The sequence below is a fragment of the Budorcas taxicolor genome, chromosome 10, assembly GCF_023091745.1.
Source record: "Budorcas taxicolor isolate Tak-1 chromosome 10, Takin1.1, whole genome shotgun sequence".
Lineage (NCBI taxonomy): Eukaryota > Metazoa > Chordata > Mammalia > Artiodactyla > Bovidae > Budorcas > Budorcas taxicolor.
The window spans coordinates 15756119-15781071 of NC_068919.1; the positions used below are offsets into that span (position 1 = coordinate 15756119).

Genomic DNA, 24953 nt, shown 5'->3' on the forward strand with positions numbered 1-24953 from the left:
GCCATTCTCCAGCCTACCAACCATCTCCTGCTTTTTCACTCTGTCATGACTCACTTCCCTCTTTAGCCAACTTAGAATGCATGGTCCATTCTTACAACTTTCTAAACACCCCCTCTTCCTTGCCCCCACACTCTATGCACTATACTCATCTGGCTAGTTAAATCCAGCTGCCTACACCCTTGATGCCTGCACTAAGCAGCCGAGCCATGCTGACAGGCCCCACTTTAAAGTTATGGTCATCTCTTGCAGGTAACAACAGGCTTTCCAGAGGTGGTGGTTTTCCCACCCTTCAGAACAACATTTCATACCTTCTTGTCTCTCCTCAAACCTCAACAGCCATTCTGCTCCTCTGCTCCCACTGGTGACCTTGCCTCACATTTCCCTCAAAAGCAGATGTCCCCTCCACCAAAGCTACCCACCTAACTTTACCTATCACCTTCTTCACCTTTCTCTTCTGTCACAAAGGAAGAAGTGTCCTTTCCTGTACTGAAGACTAAACCTCTATTACAGGACCCCAGGCCTCTGATTTTCTCCAGATTCTGTCTTTTCTCCATCTTAAGTGCCTCCCTCTCCTCTGGACCAATCCTATCAGCACACAGACATGCTCTGTTTCTCCTGATACTTCTGGGAGGATACCCACTCCAGAGAGGTGGCTCTACGCTGATCATACAGGCCTCCCAGCTCTAGCTCAGGATGGTATCATCAGCCATGCTATCTCTTCCTATTTTTCAAGCATTAGAAAGAGTTGTTGGGGGAGGGGGAGCGGTTGTTGTTGTTTGCTTGTTTTTGTCATTGGCCATGGGGCATGTGGAATCCTAGTTTCCTGACCAGGGATTGAACCCAAGCCCACTGCATTGGAAGCACAAATTCTTAATTACTAGATCACCAGGGAAGTTCCAGAAGAGGTTGCTATTTATCCTTCAAAACATCTAGTGTCACTCTCTCCAGAGGTAGCCATCCATCCTCCTGTTCCTGAGGTTCTGGTCACTTTTGTTTTAAGACATCTATTTCCACGGACCACAGCGAGGCTGATTTTTGTCACAAACTTAGAAGTCTGGAGAACCGCAGAGATGAGTGGGAGGAGCGCACTGGTTCTGAGAGCTAGATTCTTGAGAAATGTTGTGAAATTAGTCAAACCAAGATTTGGAGAAGATTAATCTCGCTGCTGTTCAGTGTAGGCTTCTCAGGATCTGAGGATTGAGGAAACACCTCCATCCTTCAGGCCAGGAAGCCATGGGTTCTGATACCAGCTCATGCCTTCCTGGGCTGTGTGACCTTGAGCAAATGACAGAGCATCTCTGAAACTCAGTGTCTCCATCTGGAAAGTGACAAGAATGATAAGTACCTCAAAGCGGATTCTGCTGTGAGAATGAAATGACAGGACCTGTGTCAAGCTCTGGGCACCTGGTGAGCGCTCAGTTCAGACTGGTTTTCTCTCTGCTTCGTTATTGGGCCAGCTGGACGACCCAGGCAATAGTGGGTGAGTAAAGACTGGGCTATCTATAGGTTGGGACCTTAAAATCATTTTGCTAGTTTCTCAACAAAGAGCTCCTACCTCGGCAGAAAGACTGCTGCTCCCACATTTAACCCTTTTGTTATCCCAGAGTTCTTCCCATGAATGCCTTTCCTAAACTTCACATTCAACAAAGCCTAAACTGAAGCCTCAGGACACAGAGGGAAAGAACGTAACAAACTATCAACTAAGGCTGTCAGAAGATGCATGGCCCATGTCACTCTTCTTATAGGACATAAAGGTGACTTGTCCACAGTCACCCAAATTGTTAGTCTCAGAGCTAGGACGTGAGTCCAGTCTCCTCTGAGTCCCAGCCAAGACTTGTAACACATTCAGAAGTCCATCAGCAAGACTTAGGACATTCCCAGAGAGTTGATCCATTTCTTTTTACAACTAAGATCTACAAACTAAAATCTAGTCTATCTATCTGGTGGTTGACACAAAGAGCAAATTTTATTATACACAAATTTTAAAAAGGAGGGAAAAACTTCCGTGTAGGTCATCTCAGTTACCAAGTGGTTTAGGGCTTCCCTGATAGCTCAGTTTGTAAAGAATCCGCCTGCAATGTAGGAGACCCCAGTTTGATTTCTGGGTCAGGAAGATCCACTGGAGAAGGGATAGGCTACCCACTTGAACACTCTTGGGCTTCCCTAGTGGCTCAGTTGGTAAAGAATCTGCCTGCAATGAGGAAGACCTGGGTTCGATCCCTGGGTTGGGAAGATCTCCTGGAGAAGGGAAAGGCTACCCACTCCAGTACTCTGGCCTGGAGAATTCCATGGACTCAAAGAGTCGGACACAACTGAGTGACTTTCACTGTTAGGTCTTTGTTTTTCTCTTGTTACTTGGGCTTCTTTTTCATAAATCACCACTTCTCTTTCTTGGCAGTGGTTTTCACTTTCCACTTTGTGAAGTTCTTTCCATCATTTGAGTCTTTCATGACCTGTGACACATACAGGCAGTTGTTATCACCCCCTTTCCACAAGGAGTGTGAAAGTCAGGTAGATCCAGGTTCAAACCCCAGCTCGGTCACTCGCCACCTGTGTCAGCTTGGGCAGGTTACCTAACCTCTCTTGAGCCTTGCTTGCTGCAACTTTAAATTAAAATGTCTGTAATAACCTTTCTTGGTAGGCTGTGGTGGGGACTGAGTTGAATGCACTTCCCAAATGTCCTTGATGGTGAGAATCCTCAGGGCACTTGTTAAAACACAGATTCCTGGGCCCTGATCCAGAGCTCCTGGACCAGAATTCCCAGGGGTGACACCTGGCAGTCTGTCAAGCACCGAGGATTCTTTCCAGGGAAATTTGGGAAACACCAGGCTGACTGGCACGGAGCAGCTAATATTTATCAAGTACTTCTATGTGTTCAGTTTTTGAAAAGGGGATAATGATGACCATCAGGATTATTCTGAGAAACGAGCAAAATAATGTACAAAGTCCAGCAAACAATAAGTTCTATGTATGCCGGTATGCTGGTATCTTCACTTCTCTGAATTCGTCAGGACTCTCAGGCAAAATGGAGACATCTAGAGTCTCTCTCCAAGGGATGTCCCTTCATCCTCCCAGCCCAGTACCCCTAGTAGTAGGTTTCTCAATTTTCAAAATCCCAAGGACCAAGCCTCATTTAACCAATTTGGTTTCCAGGCTCTCCTTGGACCAGTCACTATGGTCAAAGTTTGGAATATGCTGATCGACTAGGACAGGGTCACTTGCTCATCCCAGGAACCACAGAAGTGGGGGTCAGCCCCATCTGAACTTCAGGAATGGGAGTGGTCCATATCTGTGTGAGTCCTTTCATTGGTCCCTTGACCAATAGCAGCTGATGCTTGGTGGGCAACTCCACTGATGTCCCCTGCATCAGCCCCTACAATCACAGACCGTTGGCAGTCCACAGAAGCCCTATCAGGTTTGAATCTGTCTCTGGTCTTTCCATTTGCTGGCATATTTGTGGCTACCTTGAGGGCCTCAGTCAGGCAGATGAAGCCTCAGACCTGTTCTCATCTGTCTCACCATCTCCAGTCCTTGGCCCCGCTCACCCCTGGTCCAGCGGGCCACAGGGGCCTGTTTAAGGGCTGGTCCTGGGACTCAGGGCTGCCATTGTCCAAAGCTGCTTATTAGGGACCCACTGTGGGAATCTTTCCAACCAAGAACAATGCGTTTCTGAATGAGGATAAAAACAGCCTTTGCAAGTCAGCAAATGAGACAAACTGAACTGCTTATCCCCTCTTCCCTCATCTGCCTGGCTCTTTCAATGTAGTGCATAAGAACAAGGTCTCTTGTATCAGAAAGACAAGTTTGAGGCTAGCTGTTTCACCTCTCTAAGCCTTGGTTTTGTCTCTGAAATCTGTATGAGGTTTGAAGGAGGCAGTAGAGACAGCACATTACACAAAGAAGGAACTCATGATCAAGAACTGTCACATCACTCTCTCCGTCAACAAATTCACACCCTTTTCTAGGATGATCAACTTCTCAGACGCTACCAGGAAGGCAAACACGCCGTGAATATTTAAACACATAGGTGAACCCCAAAGTCACATAAAACAGGTGTGTCACGCACTCACCACATCCTTCCCCCCCAAGACTTGGCTGTGTTCTGGAAGACATTACACTGAGTACATCCTACATCTCATGACAGCTGGCTTCCCTGCAACCACAGGATGTATCTGTGAGAGACGTGGCTCTTCAGAAGCCCAGGAATGGGAGTTTGGGCTCTGCCACTGTCTTGCAGGATGACCTTGGACACATCACTTACCTTCCCTGGGTTTGGTTTCCTCTTTCATCAAATGAGAGGGTTGGTTGAGGACTAGGTGATTTCTAAGGGCCCTTCTGTCTCAAGGGTCCATCCTGTGGCATTTGCTAGACCTGGTGGGGAAACCTGGCACCAAGGGTGAGCAGGGGTAACTGCTTCAACACAGCTGGTTGCAGCTTGGGGGAGGAGGAGGAGGCTGGAGGTACTCTGGTGTGTGTGTGCATGCTAAGTTGGGTCCAACTATGAATCCCTGGACTGTAGCCAGCCAGGGTCTTCTGTCCACAGCTGGGAAAGTAAACCATTTCCTCCTTCAAGGTAAAGTTGCCATTTCCTCCTTCAAGGAAATAAATTTCCATTTCTTCCTGACCCAGGGATCTTCTGCACTGGCAGGAATCTTTACCACTGAGCCACCTGGTAAGAGGGATTCCCTTGTAGCTCAGTCGTAAAGAATGCCTGCAATGCAGGAGACGGGTTCAACTCCTGGGTGGGAAAGATCCTCTGGAAAAGGAAATGGCAACCCACTCCAGTATTCTTGCCTGGAGAATTCCATGGACATAGGAAACTGGAGGGCTATATAGTCCATGGGGGTTCTGAGTTGGACACGACCTAGCGACTAATCCACCACCATCTGCTAAGAGGGCCGGTGCTGGAACCACACATCGCTGGTTTATTTTCAATGCTGCTTTTATCTGACTGCATGACCTTGGGCCTGTCACTCTCTGAACCACCCATATAACAAGGATTATGGCACCTAAGATGGCTGTTGAGGATTCAGTCAGGTCACTGAGATGCGATACCAGGTATTCAGCAAGAGCTCAATGAGGAGCTTACTGCTTCCCTCCCTCTGGTTGAGCTTCCTCTTCCTACTTGCCATACATGACTAAGTTTGATGAAATGGAAATAGCCCAGAGACCTACCTGCCTCCTGCTTTTCATACCTCCAAGTCACTGGACCTGTTTTCCTCATTAGTAAAACGGGCTGATGTGACTGCTTAATATGACTGAAACAGATAGGTTTTTCCTCTCTGGGTCTCATCAGCACTAACTCACCCACCATCATTCATTTTACAATTTATTTCCAATCTATGTGAAATTAACTGATTCTTAAAAGCCCTCACAAGAGTCAATATCAGAAAACCTGAGACCAGTGTCTCTGCATTTCACTCCACTCCCACGTTCCTTTCCCAGCTCTGGGAGGCAGGGCACACCTGGCCATTCTCACAGTCCTGATGCCAGGCATAGCACCTGGCCTCTGGGAGGCCACCTCCCCAACCTACACCTGGAGCCAGAAAATGTCCATCTGCTCCAAAGGGGGCAGTAGGTATCCAGGCACCACCCTTTCTGCTGGAATCACATAGGATCTAGGGCTTGCTGTGAGGTTCAAGCTCTTATGGCTGAGACTGAATTTCTGTGTATATCTATCAACTACCACAGTATGTGGTATGATCTTTGGACTATCAAATCCATAAAAGAATATAACACAATGTCAAGTGGTTAAGTTGAAAATAACCTGAATATCTTACCATTTGGTTTGAATTAAGTAAATTAATGGACTACTACATAGCCTTTTCAGGTATATGCTTTTGAAGCCTCTTTAGAGGGAGAAACTATCATACTTAACGCTAAATGAAAAAGGAACAAATTTGTTTTGTACATTCCTTTGGTTTTCCTGTATTCTTTTTACAGTCTGAACAACAAAACAATAAAATATACTAAAAATAAGGTCCCAAGGCCGGCTTTTCGGTGTTTAATAAACCCTTTTATATCTTTATCTTTTTAAACCCCCATCCCCCACCGCTTCCCTGCCCAAATCCAGTCTTTATTGAAGACTGCATACCAAGTCTTGAGTTGAGACCCAGAGTAGCCAAACTTAATCAGGTTACAGATCTTGTAAGAAAAACTATTTTATCAGGTAACCAACGTGAAGCTTCCTGCCCCCCACTCCCGCCCCCTGGCAGGTTATCCAGATGGCATCATAGACCAATGGCCTGTTGGACTCAAAAGAAGCCACCCCCAAAAAAATTGTATAAAAAGATTTATTGAAATTTATCAATGACAAACAGACATAAAACTCAAAAGTTTGGCTCTTCTGAGGGGGAGGAAAACCGGTGCAGATGTTCTTTTATCCAGATGAAACATGGGCTACGAAGTCACACGTCACTTGGAAAGCAATCAGAAGAGGGACAGAAAAGCAAACCTGTACATTCACTAGGGATTTGCAGTCATTTCAGATTTCCACTAGGTAAGAAAATACAATTTTGCGTTAAGTTTTTCCGTGCTCGGGTGTATGAAAAAAAAACCCAGCCGACATGCAGCAGTGTGTCCCGTGCCTAGGTCTGTAAAAATGGTCTAGGCCGAGCAGGACACGCAGAAGAATTCTCCTGTCATTTTGTAAAACAAAGCGTTCTAATATTTTACACAAGATAGGGACAGTTTTGTTTTTTTGTATCTTTGAAAGAGGTTGAAGTTTGAGGGTTTGCTTCTTCTCTTTTAATTAGAATTACTGAATCCATTTTACTCCTAAACTCTGAAGCCTGCTGTTTCCAGCTCTCTGGCTCATCACTCAAGAGTGACATCAGAGTCTTCTCAGGAGAGCAAAGCCCACCACCGTCTGGGAAGAGAGAAAGGGGATGGAAGACGGGGAAGGTCCCCAGACCAGTGCCAAGATTCGCCTTTAGGTTGCTATTTACAATCAAGGCGCTTGCTGCCTCTAGCCGGCCCAAGAAACGTGAAAATCAAGGGGTCCGGAACAAGAGGTAAGACGCGGCTGGTGCTCAGCCCTCCTGGGCTTTGAGAAACCAAACTGAGGCCAGCCCTGGCCTTCCAATCAACTTGAGACTTGGGAAGTATCAGGAAATGTCAGAGATCTCCAAATCGTCCTCTTTGAGGGTAAGGAACAAACGTTCACTTGTGTGTACTCAGCTATTGCCTTTACAGGGACAGAACCAGACACAAAGAAAAATTAGGGGAAAAAAATAAAGAGTGGCCGTAAAAATAGTATTTTATTCCACCCCCTCCCTCCCTCCCTCCCCCCACAACCCCCAGTACACTTTTCCCCTCTCGTTCCCACAGCAACGTTACAATCAGAAAAAAATAAGTTTCAGGGGGCGGGATTTGGGGGGGTACGGGTAAAAACAGTCAAATCACAATAGGAATTTTTCAAAATAGGTTATTCCGCTTAGTCATCGTCTTCTCCCTCATCTTCAGGTTCTCGTTTTCGCTTCTGACCCCTTTCTTCTTCTGGAAGAGTAAGGAAAAGGCATTCAGGTTAGACATGGATCTCGCCTCTGACTCCGTCCACCCGCCAGGAAAGCAGGGAGCCCAAGTCTAGGATGCTTTGTTGTCCCTGGCAAACTGAGGCCTGGTCCTCAGGGCCCAGCAATCTACCATGACCGAAGGGGTCAGCCTGCTACCCTCGGAGAGTAAAAAGGCTGCCATACCACCAAGCTCCTCTTCATCTTCCTCATCGTCTACTTCCCCGTCGTTATAACCTTCCTCATCCTCCTAGAAGAGAAGATGACATTGGATTTTAGGAACGCCCTGGCCTTGGGACATGGGGAAGAAGCCACTTTCCCTGATGCTGAGCTCAGAAAGGTGAGGGTCAGCCTCTCAGCAGCCCCAAGGCTAGGTCAGGTGAATCTAAAGCAGAGGTTCTTTTACATCAAGGACCACCTTTATGCATCTGCAGAAAGCTTTAAACCTCTTTTCCAGGAAACACCCATATCACATACAATACCTGCAAGAATGGGGAGTGGGGGTGGATTCTATGCCCAGGTTAAGAATTCCTGACCTGAAGTCCTCGTAACTCGGGCAGCTCTGCTGTGTGCCCTCCCAGGGGAATGAGTTCCCCCAGCGACTCTCCATCACATGAAGTAGGCCGAACTTTCATCTGCCCTCAATCTAGTTTTGGTTCAAGAGAAAACCCCAATCCAGATTCCGTAGGTGAGTCCAGCCTCACCCTACCCAGCCCCTTCACTTTCTTGCAAACTCGGATCACTTGGAGGAGAGGGAAAATGCAATGTCCTCCCCTCTTCCCCGCCTCAAAGAAAATCACTTCCAGCAACTTGAGATTCAGCAAGGGGTGTGAATTCACCCTCAACCCAGGACCACACTTTACGCTGCTCCTGGAGGTCCAGGCTAGATGAATCTGCATGATACTGTTCCTGAAGCACCAGGCAACCCATTGTTTAAAAAGAACTTGGCAATAGACTTCTTTTTGTCAAGGGAAATATCCTTTTATAATGTCACCAAATAGTTCCTTAATCAGTCTGTTTGCTAAGAGTGTGTGTGTGTGTGTGTGTGTGTGTGTGTGTGTGTGTGTGAAATCTGTAGATGGTTAATGAGATTACAGAAGAAGAGGAAGAAAAAAAAAAAACACCACCACCACCCAATCCCAAAACAAAAACCCTCTGCATTCTGGAGGCTCCTGTGACAGGAAAAGCAAGTCCATTGGCCAAAATGCCTTATTGCCCTGTTCTGGGGGGTGGCGTGCTGTTTTGCTGCCTCTATTTTAAAAATACATAATATTCTTTAGTGGTGAACTTAGCAGCCTGCACCTGAGCAGGAGAGATACCCGGCAGCACCGCTCGGGGGGAACCAAGCCTGCGTCACCAGCTTCTCCTGAGCCTGAGCTGCCTCTCCCCAGCACGAGGGGCCAGCCAGGAGGTCCCACCTGCGAGGGCCTGTGTGGCAGACAGGTGTCCGTGCCCTTGATGGGGAGAGACAGGAAGTTACGGGAGAAGGCAGGTACCTTGTCCGTGCTGTCACCATTTTAAACCTCTCTCTGTCTAACTTCTGCAGTCAGATTTAGAAAGCTGAAGTCAGGGGAAATGACTCTGCTCTAGAAAGACTCAGAACATCCATCCAAGTACAAAACCAGGCACACAGAGCCAGGACCTTGAAGGGTGTGAAAGCCTAAAATAGTAAGTGGTCAAACACTCCCCGTCCTTAGGGATTTTACTTACAAATTATTTTATCCTCTTAACAATCCAGTGAGTTGCTCCCTATTTACAACCCAGCTGTAAAATGACACCTATGAAGAAACGGGCTCAGAAGGTCAAGCAACTTGCCCAGGGACACACAGCTAGCAAGTGGTAGAAACGGGCTGTATCCTGTCACAGACACATCCCAGACCTCGCTAAAGAAGAATGCCGGCCAGTGTGTCAGGATGACGGCACTCTATCCGCTGTGTGTGGGGGACCCTTGCCACCCTCTGATGTGGAATCCAGCAGTGTCTTATCCTATTACCCATCAGTCCAAGGCAGTCCTTGATTTTTCCCCAGCATACTCTAAGTGCTGAGTATCTGAATTAACACACAAATGCAAAAAGGTGGAAAATGGGGATGTGGATTCTGTAAGAACTGATTCTTACATGGAAACAAATACCAGGCCGTCCCAGAAGAAGAGTCCCCTCCTTACTGGCCTCTAGAACCCCCTTCTTTCTTTTCTACGGCTGACTGCAAGGCTTGCCTCTTCCAAGTCAGCCCAGTTAACAGGCCCTAAAGTGATTCAATACACACTCAGGGCTCCTGGCTGCTAAGGCCGATCAGTCAGGCAGTTAGTGGGACTGATTCAGACACAGCAAAGCAAGTTAAGGGGGACTCCAAGAGATGGGCCCCCAGCCCAGCCTCTTACCTCTTCCTCTCCACTCACGTCCTCTTCTTCCCCTTCCTCCTCCTCCTCCTCGTCCTCCTCGTCTTCCACTACCTGAGCATCTTCATCGTACTCTTCCTCTGCGAGTGGAAATGGGGACAAGGACAAAGGGATGGTGAGCTGACCCCTCTTTCCCACAGTACAGGACCCAGGTCGCTGGGCCTGGCACAAGAGATGCGCTCCTTGATGTAGGGGCCACGACTCCCACACCCACCCAGCTCACAGCCTGGATGCTTTAATGTGACTGAACACACCCTGAAGTCATCCAAAAAATAAGCATCCTAGAATGACCTCAAAGGTAAGCCCTCTTCCCAAGGATTCTGAAAAGGAAAGATCCCACGTGGAGGCTAAGATGGCAGAGAAAAATGCCAAATCGGGGAGCCAAGTTACAGGGCCCAGGAAAGCCAAGAAGTCAATTTATTCAGAGAGAGCATCGAGCCAAAATCTACAGGTGAGGAAGCCGAATCCCAGAGAGGAGAAGTGACTTGTTTAAGATCATACAAGGAGTCAGTTGCAGAGCTGGGCTCAGAAGCCTGGTCTCAGGATTCTAGTCCTGAGACTTTTCTGTCCCAGCACAAGATGGAACAAACTAAGGCAAAGTGGATGTCTGAATACCTAGTAAAGTACTCCCACCTAAGAAGGGATAAACACTCTCATCTGTGAAATATTCAGCCCAAGTCAACCCTCAACTTCGGCCACAAAGCCCTGCACGCAAGTGGCACTGAGCTGTCAGCGTGGAGAGGAGATGAGACGGGAGGTCCTCCTTCCTTTTCCTTCTCTCCTTCCTGTAAGTCCCTGACTTCTCACTGTGCCACTAGGGAGCCCGGTGTGCTGCCTACAACCTCCTCTGCTTCCAAGATCCCTGGGGCTCCGGAGTCCTCACCCCCCAGGTCCTGCCATGTGGTCCTACGGGCGGCAGCCACCAGGGGGCCCCACAATCTCTCCAGCCATGACTTCATCTCCACCACTGGACCCTAGATGAGAAGAGGGGACCCTCAGGCCTTGCCCCACCTCCCCCCATCGCTCATCTCCTCCCCAGAAGCAAATCCAAGCAAGAGACACCGTCGGATGTCATTCTGGGGAGGACTCTGGAAAAGGGAAAAAAACAGAAAGGAGGACTCAGATTTTTTTTTGACGTGGACCAATTTTAAAGTCTTTTCGTCTGCCACATCTTTTCTGTTTTGGCTTTCTGGCTGCCAGGCATGTGGGATCTCAGCTCCCTGGCCAGGGATGTCCCTCAGATGGTTTCTAAGGAGTTACCACGCAGTTGGAGAACCTTGGATGTCTCTCTGGGCTCAGGCCCTTTTGTTACAGGGGTGTCGACCAACAAGACAGACCGCGCCAGCAGTAAACAAAGCAGACGGCCTGCTCCCCTCACAGCTCTAGAAAGAGGTTGGCAGCTCTCAGGGACCTGCGACGCCCCATCTGCCCACTGTAAAACCCGGCCTGGCCTCTCCCTGGCGCCACCCACCATCCTCGTCCTCTTCGTCGTCGTCCAGGCCCTCCACGTAGCCCTCAGCATCTGAGTCGGGGGCCTCCTTGTCGTCCCGGTCGTAGCCATCAAGATACGTGAGCTGCGGAAGGAGCTTGAACACGTTTTCTCGGTAGTCGTTCAGGTTGGTCACCTCACAATTGAAAAGGTCTAAGCTCTTGAGGTTTTCTAACTTTTTCTGCAAAGAAACAGCGAAGTCAGACAGTGAGCGGGATGAGGAGACAGGTGGGGGCGACGTGAGACAGCATGCAGAACTCACAGGTGAGGAGCCTCCTGTTCATCCATGTGAAAGATGGGGGTGTGGGGGTTGGACCCGAGGATCTTCAAAGTCTCACCCAATGCCAACACTTTTATTCTGCAATTACAGCCTTTGCCATAACACTGACAAGTTTGAAATTAACCCAGGGCTTTCCTGGTGCATAAGCCAAGAGCTCTGGAGCCTGCCCTGTGTCTAAGCAGCCAGAGAGGAACTGAAAAGGCCACAGGAACGCAAACTACCTCCTTTTGGGAATAATAATAATGGCAATTAATACTGCACTTTGTGTATTAACTCAGTTTATCCTCAACAGACTGATAAAGCAGAAATAATTATTAGTTCATTTTACAGAAGAGGAAGCAGAGGGCAGAGAACTGAGTTTTGATCAGGCAGTCCCACTTCAGACCTGTGTTCTTACACTCTGCAATGCTGTCTGTCAAAAAGGACAAGTGAAAAGCCAATGAAGGATCCAGATTTTGTCCACAGTACTTAATACCAATGGGTTTAACTGACGGGTTCTAGTCCATGTTACACTTGTTGGCAGCTGGATTCTGAGGCCCAGGAAGTGAAAGGGTCACACAGCTAGCAAGAAATGGCTACATCTTTACAGTTCCCTCATCTTCAAGGAGGAGGTACCCCACCTCAGGCCAAGTCCCTGTTCCAGTGGGGCCAGGCCTAACTGGTGATTAAAGCTACTGTCCCTCAAGGTCAATGTCAGGAACAAGGTCATTCTCTTGAGATTTCGTAATTTGAGACCTGGTCATTTTTAGCAGAAGGTCAAGGGTAGAGAGGAAGTCTGGTCTGTGGGCTGGGTGGGTGAGGCCCACCTCTCCCAACCAAAGGCGGTTCCCCACTCTCAGGAGTGAGAGAAACACAATAATCACACAAATAACCAGGGAAGAAATAACACAAACACAAGTATTCTAGGCCAAAGGAACACTGTGTGTGTGCACGCGTGTGTATACACAATCTCCATAACTGCCTCCCAAAACACACTATACAGAACTTCAAAGATTTTTTTTTCAGTTTATAATAAAATTATGAAATCGAGGTTTCTAGCTAGATAAATAGAACTGCTTTCTCCTAGGAGATCAGAAGTCCTAAAAGAAGTTCTATGGGAAATCTATTCTAGTAGTTGACCCCATGCCACAGAGGGACAGGTAAAGCCTGAGTCTGGAGGAGAAATGCCAGCCTCCCATTCTGCCACACAGGCACATCAACCAGCCCCTCAAGTATCCACAAAATACAAGGAATGCTTTTTGGACAAGAACCCAAACTGAGAGATGCCCCAGCTGCTACCTTCTATACCCAGGAAAGGGAAAGGTGCAACCTTGTCCAAATAACCCTTTCCTGATTCTAAGGCGACCAACTTATGAAGTAATTCTTATGTATATATTTATGCTAAGTGTCAGTTTAATACAGTAGTATTTCTATACTTCAAAAAATAGAAATCCATGATTAATCAAAAATTAATCAATTAATAAAAAATTAATCAGTGGTACATCTTACAGCTGATTTCGTTAAAGTCAAGTGAATACAGTCATTAGGATACGGGTAACACAGAAATCGCTATTCTGACCATGACCTGCCCTTTTCTAGTGAGTGTATCGTGAAGTCTGGGTGTGCTCAGCTCTATGTGGACAAGCAAAGGAGGACATGCTGCCCAGGTCTTTGAGCCTGTGGTCACCATCATAGCCAGGACTGCTGACCAGGGTCACTCTTCTCGACACCCTTTGGAGAAGTGCATGGGGCTCCCGTACCACATGGCTTTCTGTCATCCCAGGGGACCTGCATCAGGACCGACCCACCTCCAGAGGCACCAGCCTCTGGGCAGTGACCCAAGGAGAAAACAGGCAGCCACCTTCAGGTCAGCTGAGTTCCTGGATGGCTCTTCTCTCCCCAGTGAAAGGCACAAGCCAGGCTCTAAGCCTAAAGAAATGACAGCTCGGGTTTCCAAAGCTGAGTGGAAACTCTAAGACGAAAAGCACCAGGACCAGAAACAGAAACCTAGGTCCTACAGCATCCTTCAGCCTCTCGGTCAAGCTCTCTTAACTTCTCGAGGCCTCAGTTTCTCTACAGACGAAGCATAATTCTATCTCACAGCACATAATTAAACACAAAAAGCATGTCATACAAATGCAAAAGTAGTATTCCCTGGTATCAACCCCTCCCATCCCAGAGGAGAGGGGAGGCCCCATGACTCACCAGTGGCTCTATTGTGCTGAGGTCTTTAATTTTGTTGCCACTTAAATTTAGATGCGTGAGGTTTGGACACTTTTCTGCCAATACTTCCAGGCCCCCTGAGATTCTGTTATCACTTAGTTCAAGCTAAACGAGGCAGGGAGAGAAAAAGCAAAAACAACTCTTAAAATGAAGGGTCTGGGCTCAGGCGTTCAGTTCCTCGCAGACGGGCCAGGAAAGGAGTCGGCTCAGGGAAGGGGCAGGTGTGCTGGGGCTCGCCCTGGCCCCCCTGCCTTTATGCTCCCTCAACTTGGAGAAATGACTGGGTCCTCCTTCCCAGCCCAGTTCCCAAGCACACCTGCGCCTCCGCTCTATTTACCTTCTTAAGTTTGTTTAACTTTGGTAAGTTTGCGACTGAGGTGAGGCCGACGTTGATTGTACTCAAGAACTCCAGTTCTTCAAATTCATCTGTGAGGCCTTCGATTTTGCCTTCATTCGACCGACAGTTGTCCAGGACGAGCTCTTTCACCTGGGAAGGGAAGGAGGCTGTGAGTCAACCGGGGTGAGGGACGGGGGTTGAGGCCGGGGTGGGAGGAGGACAGGAGGCAGACGGGAAGCCTTGCAGCGTGGCGTCCACGCTGGTCTTTCTCTGCTGTTAGCAACACTGAGACGGGGAGAGTGGGGGGAGAGGTGCTGGGGTGACTGGAGCTGCAGAACCAGGGGGCCCTTCTGGACAGGCGTCTTGGCTGGACTGAAGAAGACAAATCCAAAAACCCCACTGTTGACAGCAAGGTTGGGAGTTTCCTTCCAACCCTGCTGCTGCACCTCAGCCCCTAGGCTCCCCAGTGCACCAGCCACAATGCTGTTGGGGAACCTCCGGGCCTGGCCGTTCCTTCTGAGCCCCTCACCCCAGGGTCCGCCATGGTCCCAGCGTGACCGCCTTCCTGAGGCCCCCCACCTACTACTCGCCCTCCTCAGTCTCCACCGTCCTTTCACCTCTGAGTCTGTGACCCTCTGCACGCGGATGGGTCCCGGGGTGTACCTGAACCCAATCCTGCCACCACAGTCAGAGCCAACCCACCCACCCAGGCAGTCATCACCTGGTCACCAGCTTGGCCTGCCCCACAGTAAGGGCTGCAGACCGGGGACCCCTCCAACTCTCCATTCTGCAGAATGGAGACCAGTGCTGTAGGACAGAACTTCCCGTGGCGATGGAAACCCATCCAGGAGAGGAGCCACCAGTCACATGTGGCCAGTAAGGTGAGACTGAGGAGCTAAGCTTTAAATTTTATTCAGCTTTAATCAATCACAATGCAGAGAGATATATGAAAGTTACCATACGGAATACCACAGCTCTAGACTTTGCTCTTCAGGTCCTGAAAGCCGATGCGGAAGGAAAATGGACACCCACAAGCCCAGGATGAACCCACATAGAAATGCTGGGCGTGGCAATGTCCAGAGGTTGGTCTTTGGAGATACCTCCGTGGCCCTGCAGGCTTCCTGCCTCTCTGGAGGTGGTTCTGCCCTATTAAGAGACCTTAGATCCCCTCTCTTAGCCGTAAGCCCTTTATTTCGAATGAGGGAGAAAGAACTTCTCCCTGGGTTGTTAAAAGGCAGATTTGGCTACAAGAGAGGGTCCAGGCTCCAGCACAGATGGTAAGGAGACAGGCTGAGTAAGAGTCATCAGCTCTCAGGCCTGCCATGACCCAGGGGTGTCAGCAAGGGATGCCAGGGTGCCTGGCCTGCCTTTCCACTCCTGTCCTGAGCCGACAGGGGGCTGCTCCCCAGCCTTCCACGGATGGCGGGCGCCTTAAAGGTGATCCCTCCTGGCTGCATCTGGTGCTTGACACTGCGCCCCCACTTGCCTGATGTGTGCTGCTGCTAAGTCGCTTCAGTCATGTCCAACTCTTAGCGACCCCATGGACTGCAGCCTACCAGGCTCCTCCGTCCACGGGATTTTCCAGCAAGAGTACTGGAGTGGGTTGCCATTGCCTTCTCCAGCCTGATCTCTGCAGCCTCCAGGAAACGTGTACTGATGTGGCCTGGATCTGATGCTCCCTGGGACTTTCATCCCTAGGTTTGGATTTCTCACCAATGGGTCACTCGGACCAGGCCTGTCCTGTTGACAGCAGTCCTGCATTATCATTCCTGCCCCTTACAGCCTTTTTTCCTCCTGGATAAGTGAACAAGGCCTGTCCTAACCAGTCACTGTCCAGGGCTGCTCCCCACCTCTGAGCAGGTCCATTTGCCCAGGGTGACTGTCCACCACAGTGGTCCTCTTCCTCGGGCATCACCAGGACGTATGTCCACATGGGAGAAGAGAATCCACAGCACGCTGCTGCGCCCCTCCCTCAGCCTGCCCTTGAAAGAGGTCAGACTAGGAGAGCTCAGGGCCTGTTTGGGCCACGGCGCCCTGCATGTGCCCTGCTGTCTTCTTCCCTAGTGGAAAGGGGTGGCCTGCTCAGCTCAGGACAGCAACAACTTGGCAAGAGACGTGAAGCCAGGTGCAGCAGCTCCTATCCAGAGCCAGCAAGCCCTCAGCCAAGCACCAGCGCCAAGGCTCACCTTTCCCTTGGATCTGAGACGAGGGAAGTTAAGTCCTTTCCCACTCTTCAGGGGAGGACAGATGTCCAGGTCAAGCCCCCTTCTCAAGGTCACTGGCAAGAGACTGGGAGTAGACCCCATGAGGCCTTCTGCCCTAGGGCAGGAGGTCAGTGCAAAGCCAGGAAGCCAGGCCTTTGGGGAGCAGTGGAGGGGGATCAAGTGTCCTGGGGAGGGAGCGCCACCTCCTACGTGGGCAGTTCTATCTGAGGTCACACAGCTAGGCTCCTTCAGTCACTCCTTTCCTTGGAAGGCCCTGGGAATTCTTTAAGTTCCATTACAGAAAGGCAAATATGAGGAGGGCTTCCAGTCCACCTTCAAAGATTTCAGACATGTGGTTCTCTAGACGGGTCAGGGCTTCTATTCTTGTGGCCATCGGCTAAGGAGCAGGCCTCAGTAAGGGGGGGGGGGGGGGGGGGGAGGCGTGCAGGAGGCGGTGCTGCAGAGTCAAGGGAATTCCTTCTGGAAGTCTGCCTCTTTCCCAGAACGGCTCAGTGCTGCCTGGGAATTCTCCAGATAGACCCAAGGTTCCAGTCCCAGCACCACGCCCAAATGGGTGGCCATTCCTCTTGGGGACAATATGCAAGACACCACTACTAGCCACAATGATTGTTTCTTTATTAACAACAATCAAGGGCACTTTCCTGAGCCCTCAGCAGGCACTCTCTTTGCAGGCACTGTCTCATTTGACCCTCATAATCGCCCCATGGGGTGCTCCTGGGGTGCTGTCCTATTGTGCAGCCACATCAGAACCACTGATCCTAAAGCTGCAGGAACAGGCCCTGATGGTTAGTGTTGCCACAGACGAGGAGGGTTTCCTTGCTGTTCCCAAGCAGGGCACAGGTTCTCCCAGACCCCCGAATTCAATCCTACAAACTACCCTGACTGCACTAAACCCCCTTCAGCCCCTTTCCTAGCTGTTCCACTGGCAGGATGGGGGCTACTCCCAGCTGTCCCCACCCTGGTTACACTTCCTTGGTAACCAAAGCACAAAACCTAACCCAGCCCCCATTCCAATGACACTGCAGTCAGGAGCAAGGATCTGGACAAAGGCCAGGGGCCTGAAACCCCGCTCCTCCCCAAGAGGACTGGGGAGCCAAAGGCAAAAGGAGCAAAAGGCTGCTTCCTGTCACTAGGGAGAGAGAGCCTGCGGTGTCTGGAAGGCCAGGTGGCTGCTCCAGGTCTGTGGGGACTTAGGGATCCCCACGGTTTCTGCATTTCCTTCCTGGTGGGGTTTGGGGAGAGATCAAAGGGGTGGGGTAGGTGGGCTGAGGCTTACACCCTGAGGTTGCTGATATTACCAGAAAGCCCAAACCACGAGGGAAACCCACAGTTTCTTTGTGGGGTGATGAGTCCCATCGGGGATGGCAGGTAAGCAGACTGTGATGTGTCTGCAATGGACCAAACAGGAAAACACAAAAGGTCCAGTCCAACAGCTGACCTGTCGAAGGCATGGCACCCAGCCCTGTTCCACCCGTCCCCATGCAGGGCTGCTCTTTCTTACAGCTTCAGGGCGTGTTTCAAAACGTCCAACCCACCCCAAGCTTCCTTAAATTGACTCTTAGAAATCCTGCCGCAATTCCAACCCACTTCCTCCCATTTCTCCTAGTGCTGCTGCTGCTGCAAACCCTTCCTCCATGTGAAGAGAACATCCTTGTTACATCCAGGGTGTGTTCTGCTTAAAACAGGAAAAAAAAAAGTAAGGCCCATTCCCCCCTGCCAAACCCTGGGTGTGAGCTAAGCGCAAAGTTAAAATTAAACTGAAAATTTGTACTTTGGGTTTAAACTCTCTCCCAATCCTACTGGCCGTTTAAAAATATCAAAATGTGGTTACTCTCTCTAGAACCAACGACTGGACTTACTCCGCTTCTATCCGGAGCTTTTCAGTCACCCCAATGACAACCCTCCACAGGAGCCTTTGGCTCATTCCTCAAGTGTTAACACCTAAGAAGTGTCTGCATATTCATACTCGGGCCCCCCTGGAGATGCCAGTAGGGAGGCACTGAAGATTCCTAAGAAATCAGACTGCCTGGCTCCGGCATTTTCTGAAAAACGCGTCCCAAAAGCAAGACGCGGCAGTCATTTTTCACCAAGGGGAGCTGAACCATCCGTGATAAACACGAAGACATTATTACTCTAAGGAAGAACCCATTGCTTGTTTCAAAACTGTGAAATCCTGTCTTCACAGATCTCTCAAATTTGACCATTCCTCTCTACTGCCAGCGACATGGTTCTGTTCACGGTAGTCTAAGTCCCTCTAGGTCTGATTCTGCTTCCAAATGGGGTCTCTGTGACAGCAGGAATGCTGGACTGCTGGGAACAGACCTCCACCTGGAGGCCCGGCCCAGCTGGCTGAACGACCCTGACTCTATCCCCGAGGCCTCAGGTTCTGCCTTGCAGAAAAGGGACAATGATATCTGTTTAGCCTACAAAGCAAACTCTGGCCTAGAAAACACTCTTGGCTTCCCGCCGCCTCCGGGAAAAAAAATCAAGGTCCTAAACTGACTCAGGAGGACTTTTACTCTCAACCTCAGCCAACTTCCTCCAATCTCATTGCCCCCAACCCCACCTCTCACCCTTGCCTACAGACCCAGTTAAGCCCCTCTCCCCAGGAAACCTTCATCGCCCGGCTCTGAGCATCCCAGGGCACCGAGGGCAGCTGCTGCATGAATCATTTAATCGTGTATTAAGCATCCGATCCTCCTAGAGGTCAGGGACTGTCCTTCTCTGTAATCAGCCTAGCGGGGAGCGGACAGCCAAGCAACTGCTTAACGAACGTCCTGTTTATCGTGCCGGCCACAGCACTAGGCGCCGGGCATGCGAAGCGAGACAGACCATCGTGAAATTAACAGTGCAACTGGTCTGACACAGGTTGAACAAGCCCTCCCTTTTCTAAACAACAACAACGTGTTCTGGTGTGTCTTGTATCCGCCAGGCAAGCCCTGTGAGGAGCTCGGTCAACAGTGCACCCTCCTCTTGACCTGACCCAGTGCTCTGCATGCAGGTTCTCCTGCCCGTAAGAAACCCCCTCTCTCCACCCAGCAAGCTCCTGTGACACTGTCCATCTAAGCAGCGGAGGGGACGCGGAGCCAGTAACGATCCACAGCTGGGGTCCCTGCCAGCGGGAGGTGTGGTGGCAGGCTAGGAGACAGACGGCCGGTAAACAACTCCAGTCCAGTGTGCCAGGTAGCAGGGCCGAGGCTGGAACAGGGTGCATGCTTCACATGCCTCTGCCCGGAGAGGATGGGCACGCTAAGCACAGGCAGGAGGGACCCAGCAAGACCAAGAATCAGGATGCATTCTAGCAACGCCAGGGCTGGCCAGATAATTTGCAGGGCCCAGTGCAAAATGAAACTGGAAGACCCCCTTGCTCAAAAACTGTTAAGAATCCCCAGACATTGACAGCAGCGCATTAAACCCAAGAGCGGGAAAGGATCTTCTAAGCATGGGGCCTGGGTGGTCACACAGGCCACATGCCCATGAAGCTGCCCCGGATTTAAATGGACAGCTTGGGCCTAAAGCAAAGCCCTCTGAAGGCTAGAACCAGAGAACAGGAAGCTCAAGAGAGGACTGCTCTTTATTTTTCCAGCACTTCCCGAGGCAACATAGAGAGGTGGACAGAAGGCAGGCTCTGGAGGCAGACCGACCTGGCTCAAGTCCAAATTTCCCATCGCAAGCTCATCACCTCACTTCTCCTGAGCTTCTGTTTCCTCCAACGACAATAGTGCCATCACCTGGGGTTGGATTAGATGAAATAATGCACAGAAAGCACCCCCAGCTTGGAAAAAGCCACCTGCCTTCTTGACCCACAGCCACCTTCACTGCTGTGTCCACGGTCAAGGCACAAGAATGGGCGTCAAGGCAGGCCCGCAGCTCTGAGTCACCTCTGCTGCCTGCAGGGCCCTTTCATGGAATGAAGGCCTCTCCATGTTCTAGAGAGCTGAGAATGGTGTGCCCCAAAGACACACCTCTGCGTTTTACAGCTACACCTTGTTTTCTTTAGTTTTTCCCACTGACCTCCAAGTCTGATCTTTCCTTTCTCCAAATGGGCATGCAACAAATATTTGTAGCTTTGGTATCAACCTTGTCAGTCCCTGACCAATCTAGTTTTCAGGTCCCAGCTTTGCAACAGAAGACGACTTAAATCAGATTGACCCCGTGTTTTTTCGGTGCTCGTGGGTTTTAAATAGGTCAGCTTTTAAATGGGCCATCCCCTGTTGCAGATCCCATTTCTAGCTCGAAGGCCAACCTAAGACACCAAGGCAGCAGGGAAAGGGACTTCTTCCCAGAGGTGTTCCATAGGAATGATAGATGATCGTGGGGTTTTCTCCTCTTAACCATAGAATCTCTAGTTTTGCTTAACAATCAGTGTGGCAAAACCTGCAAAAATCAGTCATGTTCCATGGGGGAACCGTCAGGCTCTGGGGGAAAAGTTGGACATTGATTTCAAAAGCTTAGAAAGGCCTTCCAGGATCATCTAGGTCAGTGGCTTTCTGACCACAACCCACAGTAGAAAAGACATTGACACCTTGGCTCAGGACACATATATTTTTGTGTGTTTACACGCACACACACAGAAACAAAACTTACCCTGTTTACAATTTTTCTTTTTTATTACATTAAAAAAAAAATTAACGTGACCCACAGTTTTCAAAATGTTGCTCTAGTTTGGCCCTCTTTTTCTAGAGGAAGCAGTAAGGTCCAGAGTTGGCTGAGAGCTGAGGAACCCCAAGCTGAGTGATTCTCCTGCCACAGCACACCACTGCTGTGATCAGAAATCACAGTCCCCAGTGGAAGACCCTGGAACCAACCATGAAGTTCTCTCATTTCTGTTAACAGGAGGTTATTCTGCAGCCTCAATGGTAGCTAAGACTGGGATCTCCACACGGGCATAAAGATCTTTTAAATTCTTAACTAAGGGGCAGGGTCCTACCTTACTTTAACACAAAAAAAGCTCTCTAAGAAAAAAACATCTAGGTGTCTGGATTTTGTTTGTTTCCTACAATAGAGCTCTGAAAGCACTGGGTGGGAGCACATGGCCGCGGGAAGTCGGTGACGCCATCCTTATTATTTTAGGGAACCGTGGAAGGCAGGCTAAGGCTCGCTGCGCCACTAATGAAGCTGTCGGCAGGGCCTGGGTAATAGGCTAAGCGCTGGCTGGGGGAGGGCCTGTATTAACATAAACCCTGTGACTGGCTCCCTCGCCGCCTGGAACCGGCTTCCTACCTCCTCCCCCAAGCGTGCGGAGGACTCGGCAGAAGCCTCGGCGAGGCAAAGACAGAGGAGCTGGTGCCACTGCAGATGCTTCCCGGTCAGAAGAACAGACTCGGGGCGGTAAAAGGAGGACTGGCGCAGTTGGTGCAGGACCTGGGCTTCGGGCTCCTTGAAGGGGCCTGGCTGGGCAGCGGCCCCTCTCTTGTGTTAAGCCTTTGCTTTCCTCCCCTAAGTCTCACTCTTTCCTTCCTACAGGAAGCCTTCCCTGACTGCCCACCCCTTGACCTAGCCATGCTTAATTTAAGAACAGGTGAACAATTCCCAGAACAGGGAAAAAAAAAATAAAGGCCCAGAAGGCTGTCTGGGAGAGGAAGTGGGGAGGAGTCAAGCTGGGTCTGACTTCAGTGTGTGTGGGTGTGTATGTGTATGTGGTGGGAGCACACTGCACCGGAACAGGGGGAGCTGAAGGTTTTAGAACTGGTAAAGGCCATGATCAGTGAAAGTTTAGCAGGCTGCATCTTTTAAGTAGTTGTCCCTTGCTGCCTTCAGTGGGTACTGGAAGGTGTGAGAAGTAGGAGGTGGAAGCAGGCCCCAGTGAAGGCTTGGTCCTGCCGGGTTGTGTCTGAATGGAGACCAGGAGCAGGAAGAGGGGCACGCAGCACAGAGGTATAGTGCCAAGGACGCTGGTCAGGAAGTCTCATGACCTGGACTCTGGGCCCACTTTGCCACTACTTGCTGTGTGCCCTGAGGGGAGTCATGTCCAACTCTCTGGGCTTCCGCGGTACCCTAATTCGCATACAGGACAGACAGACACAAGATCCCCTCTAATTACAAAATTTTGAGGGTCCGTCCACTTCTAGTCTTAGCCCACATCCAAACTCAGTCACTGGTCCCCAAAAGGAGATGGGAGATTTTATGGGCCAGAGAAGCCCAGTATTCATCGTTGAGATGCCAAAAAGGAAATCTGGGCCGCCAGGCAATTATCTGGATAATTACTGAAATTCAAAAATCAATCATGTTGTCTTTTAAAACACACCAGGATCATAAAAACAGCCCCCAGGGCTCAAGGTGTTGGGCTTCCAACATGGGAGACTGGCACCACCTGTCTGATGCCTGCCACCTTACAGGACAGCTGGGAGCAGGCATCTCAACTCATGCACCACAGTCCTGTGGTTCATGAAACAACCACGACATCCGCGATTATCCACGAGCCGCAGCACTGGCCCTGTGCAACCGAAGGCCCCGAGGAGGCTGAAGAGCAAGGCCCAGAGGGCAGGGGGCACAGCTGACACGACCTCCCAGCGCTGTTCCGATCACGTCAAGTCCTGTCACTCCTTGTCCAAAGCCTCCAATGGTCACGGGAGTCAAGTGTCAAATCCAGAGGAGGATCCCCAGCCCCCTGCCCATCAATGCCTCCGACTAGACGCTGTGCCTCTTTTCAGGTGCATCCCTGCCTCACCCTCTGCCAGCCTCCCTGACTTGCTGCAAGTATGGTGACACCACCTGGTGTTCCTTTCCCATGCTACACTTTACAAAGGGCTTCCCCAGGTACTACACTTCATTGAACCCACAGGCAACTGGATCCCACCCCAGGGAAGCTGCCCCATCCACCCACCAGGGTCCTCAGGGATCCGCGGCTCGGCCACAGGATGCCTGGCTGTCTTTCCTCCTGTGGTCTCTCCTCCAAATAGTCTTGCTAAGGTCTGAGGTCTCGGAGTCCCCTGCCGGTGCCCTGCCCAGAGGGGCTGGCTAACTAGTCAAACTGGACTGGGTCACTTGAGAGGAAAGGATGGAGCAGGGGAGGGCAAGAGTGCTGACCCTGCATTCACTTTTGAAAGCAAAGCACCCGGTTAACTCCAATGGGGCAAATCAACAAAAGGTACAAAAACGGCTTCCTGGGCCCCTGAAACCAGTTTCCAGGGATTGGAGCCCAGCTGGGCTGGGACCACTTATAGAAATTCCACCGAGGCCTCAGTCAGCAGGGTCCAAAAAGAGGACACAGCTCAGGGTCTCTGCCATGGGTCTGGTGTGGACAGTGACAGCTACCCACCCCCCAAGTACCAAGTGGATGAATAGTCTGCAAAACAGAAGTTAATTCATTTCCTCAGCTTCATCACGTGGTGATCCACAGGCTGGCAGTTCACAGCCCCTGGCCCACTCAGCCCAGGCGAGCGGCACAGACCACCTAAGACGACACCACATCTTCAGACACAGGCCTGGACACCTCCCACAGCCCTTTTATGGGCCTCTGCCTAACTTCCAGCTGGCTTTAGAAAAGTGCTTCAGAGAACCAAAGGGCCCATCACCACACCTCTGGGGAACCACAGGATCTAATCCAGCTCCTCAGGCAACTGACAAAGCCAGGTGGAAACCAACCCTGTGACTCACCCAGGGTCACAGAGCCCACTGTGAACTGAACCCTGGACCATCCTTATCCTCCTAACTCAGGGCCCACACCCCAAAGTTGCACGTTTCTCCATGGTGATCTCCTGGAAGCGAGAGGAAACAGAGGAGGAGAAAGAGAACAGCTGTTAGGAAAAGAGCCCCAGGCCTGAACCTGACCCTCTTGTGCCTGGCCTGCCTCCCCACGTGGCCCAGGAGGGCTGGCAGGGCAGAAGAGGCGGGGGAGGCTCAGCAGACTCGGAGAAGAAGCCCTCGACCTTGGCCTCCTTCCCTGCCACCTCTTTCAAAATGACAGCAGCACTGGCAATGACAGGAGCTGGGCAAACACCGAGACACGGAAGCCCTTGTGTCCAGCCACCGATCGGAGACCGCTGATTTGGGCAAAAATGGGAGCCAATCATGCAAAGAAACCTGAGGCTGAGGACCAGAAGTTTTCTCTCTCCAAGACTGCAAAGCAAATTAGCCAGGGGTCACACATAAGAAGCGATCTGATCTCTTTCTCCCTTAGAGAAATGAGTCATGTGCAGCTCGCCTTAGTCTGGAAATTAAGGGCTTATGGTAAAAGTATTGGTGATGGAAGTGCAGGAAATGCTAAGGAGTAATGTTAGTTCCATATGCCACTTAGCTGGAAGGGGGAACATGGAAGAGCAAGGATGGAATGGGAGCCAAGGGGCTGATAGGAGGCGGCGAGAGGGCTGGAACATGGAGGGGGAGGACGAGACAGACAGACACGGGGAAAAGGACACGGGCAGCCAAAAAGAGCAGAGAGGAGAAAGTCAAGGGCTCTGTGGGTTTTTCTTTACTTCCAGAGTTCCATCCTCTTCACCTCGATCTTGGTGGTAGAACTTTGCCTGGATTGACTACTTTAAAAAAAAAAAATACAGTACAGGTTGAATT

The 24953-nt window shown here is 50.4% G+C and overlaps 1 protein-coding gene across 1 annotated transcript in view; it reads right to left on the reverse strand.

Annotated features, from left to right (window-relative positions):
- Positions 1-7319: 7319 nt before the first annotated feature.
- Positions 7320-24953, reverse strand: part of ANP32A (acidic nuclear phosphoprotein 32 family member A) — a 37217-nt gene continuing 19583 nt past the window's right edge. The window contains exons 2-7 of the mRNA XM_052646368.1: positions 14218-14367; positions 13863-13985; positions 11381-11579; positions 9892-9989; positions 7698-7761; positions 7320-7497 (exon numbers count right to left, since the gene is read on the reverse strand). Coding sequence (XP_052502328.1) covers positions 7436-7497; positions 7698-7761; positions 9892-9989; positions 11381-11579; positions 13863-13985; positions 14218-14367 — 696 coding nt within the window. The 3' untranslated portion in view covers positions 7320-7435. The remainder of the gene's footprint in view (positions 7498-7697; positions 7762-9891; positions 9990-11380; positions 11580-13862; positions 13986-14217; positions 14368-24953) is intronic.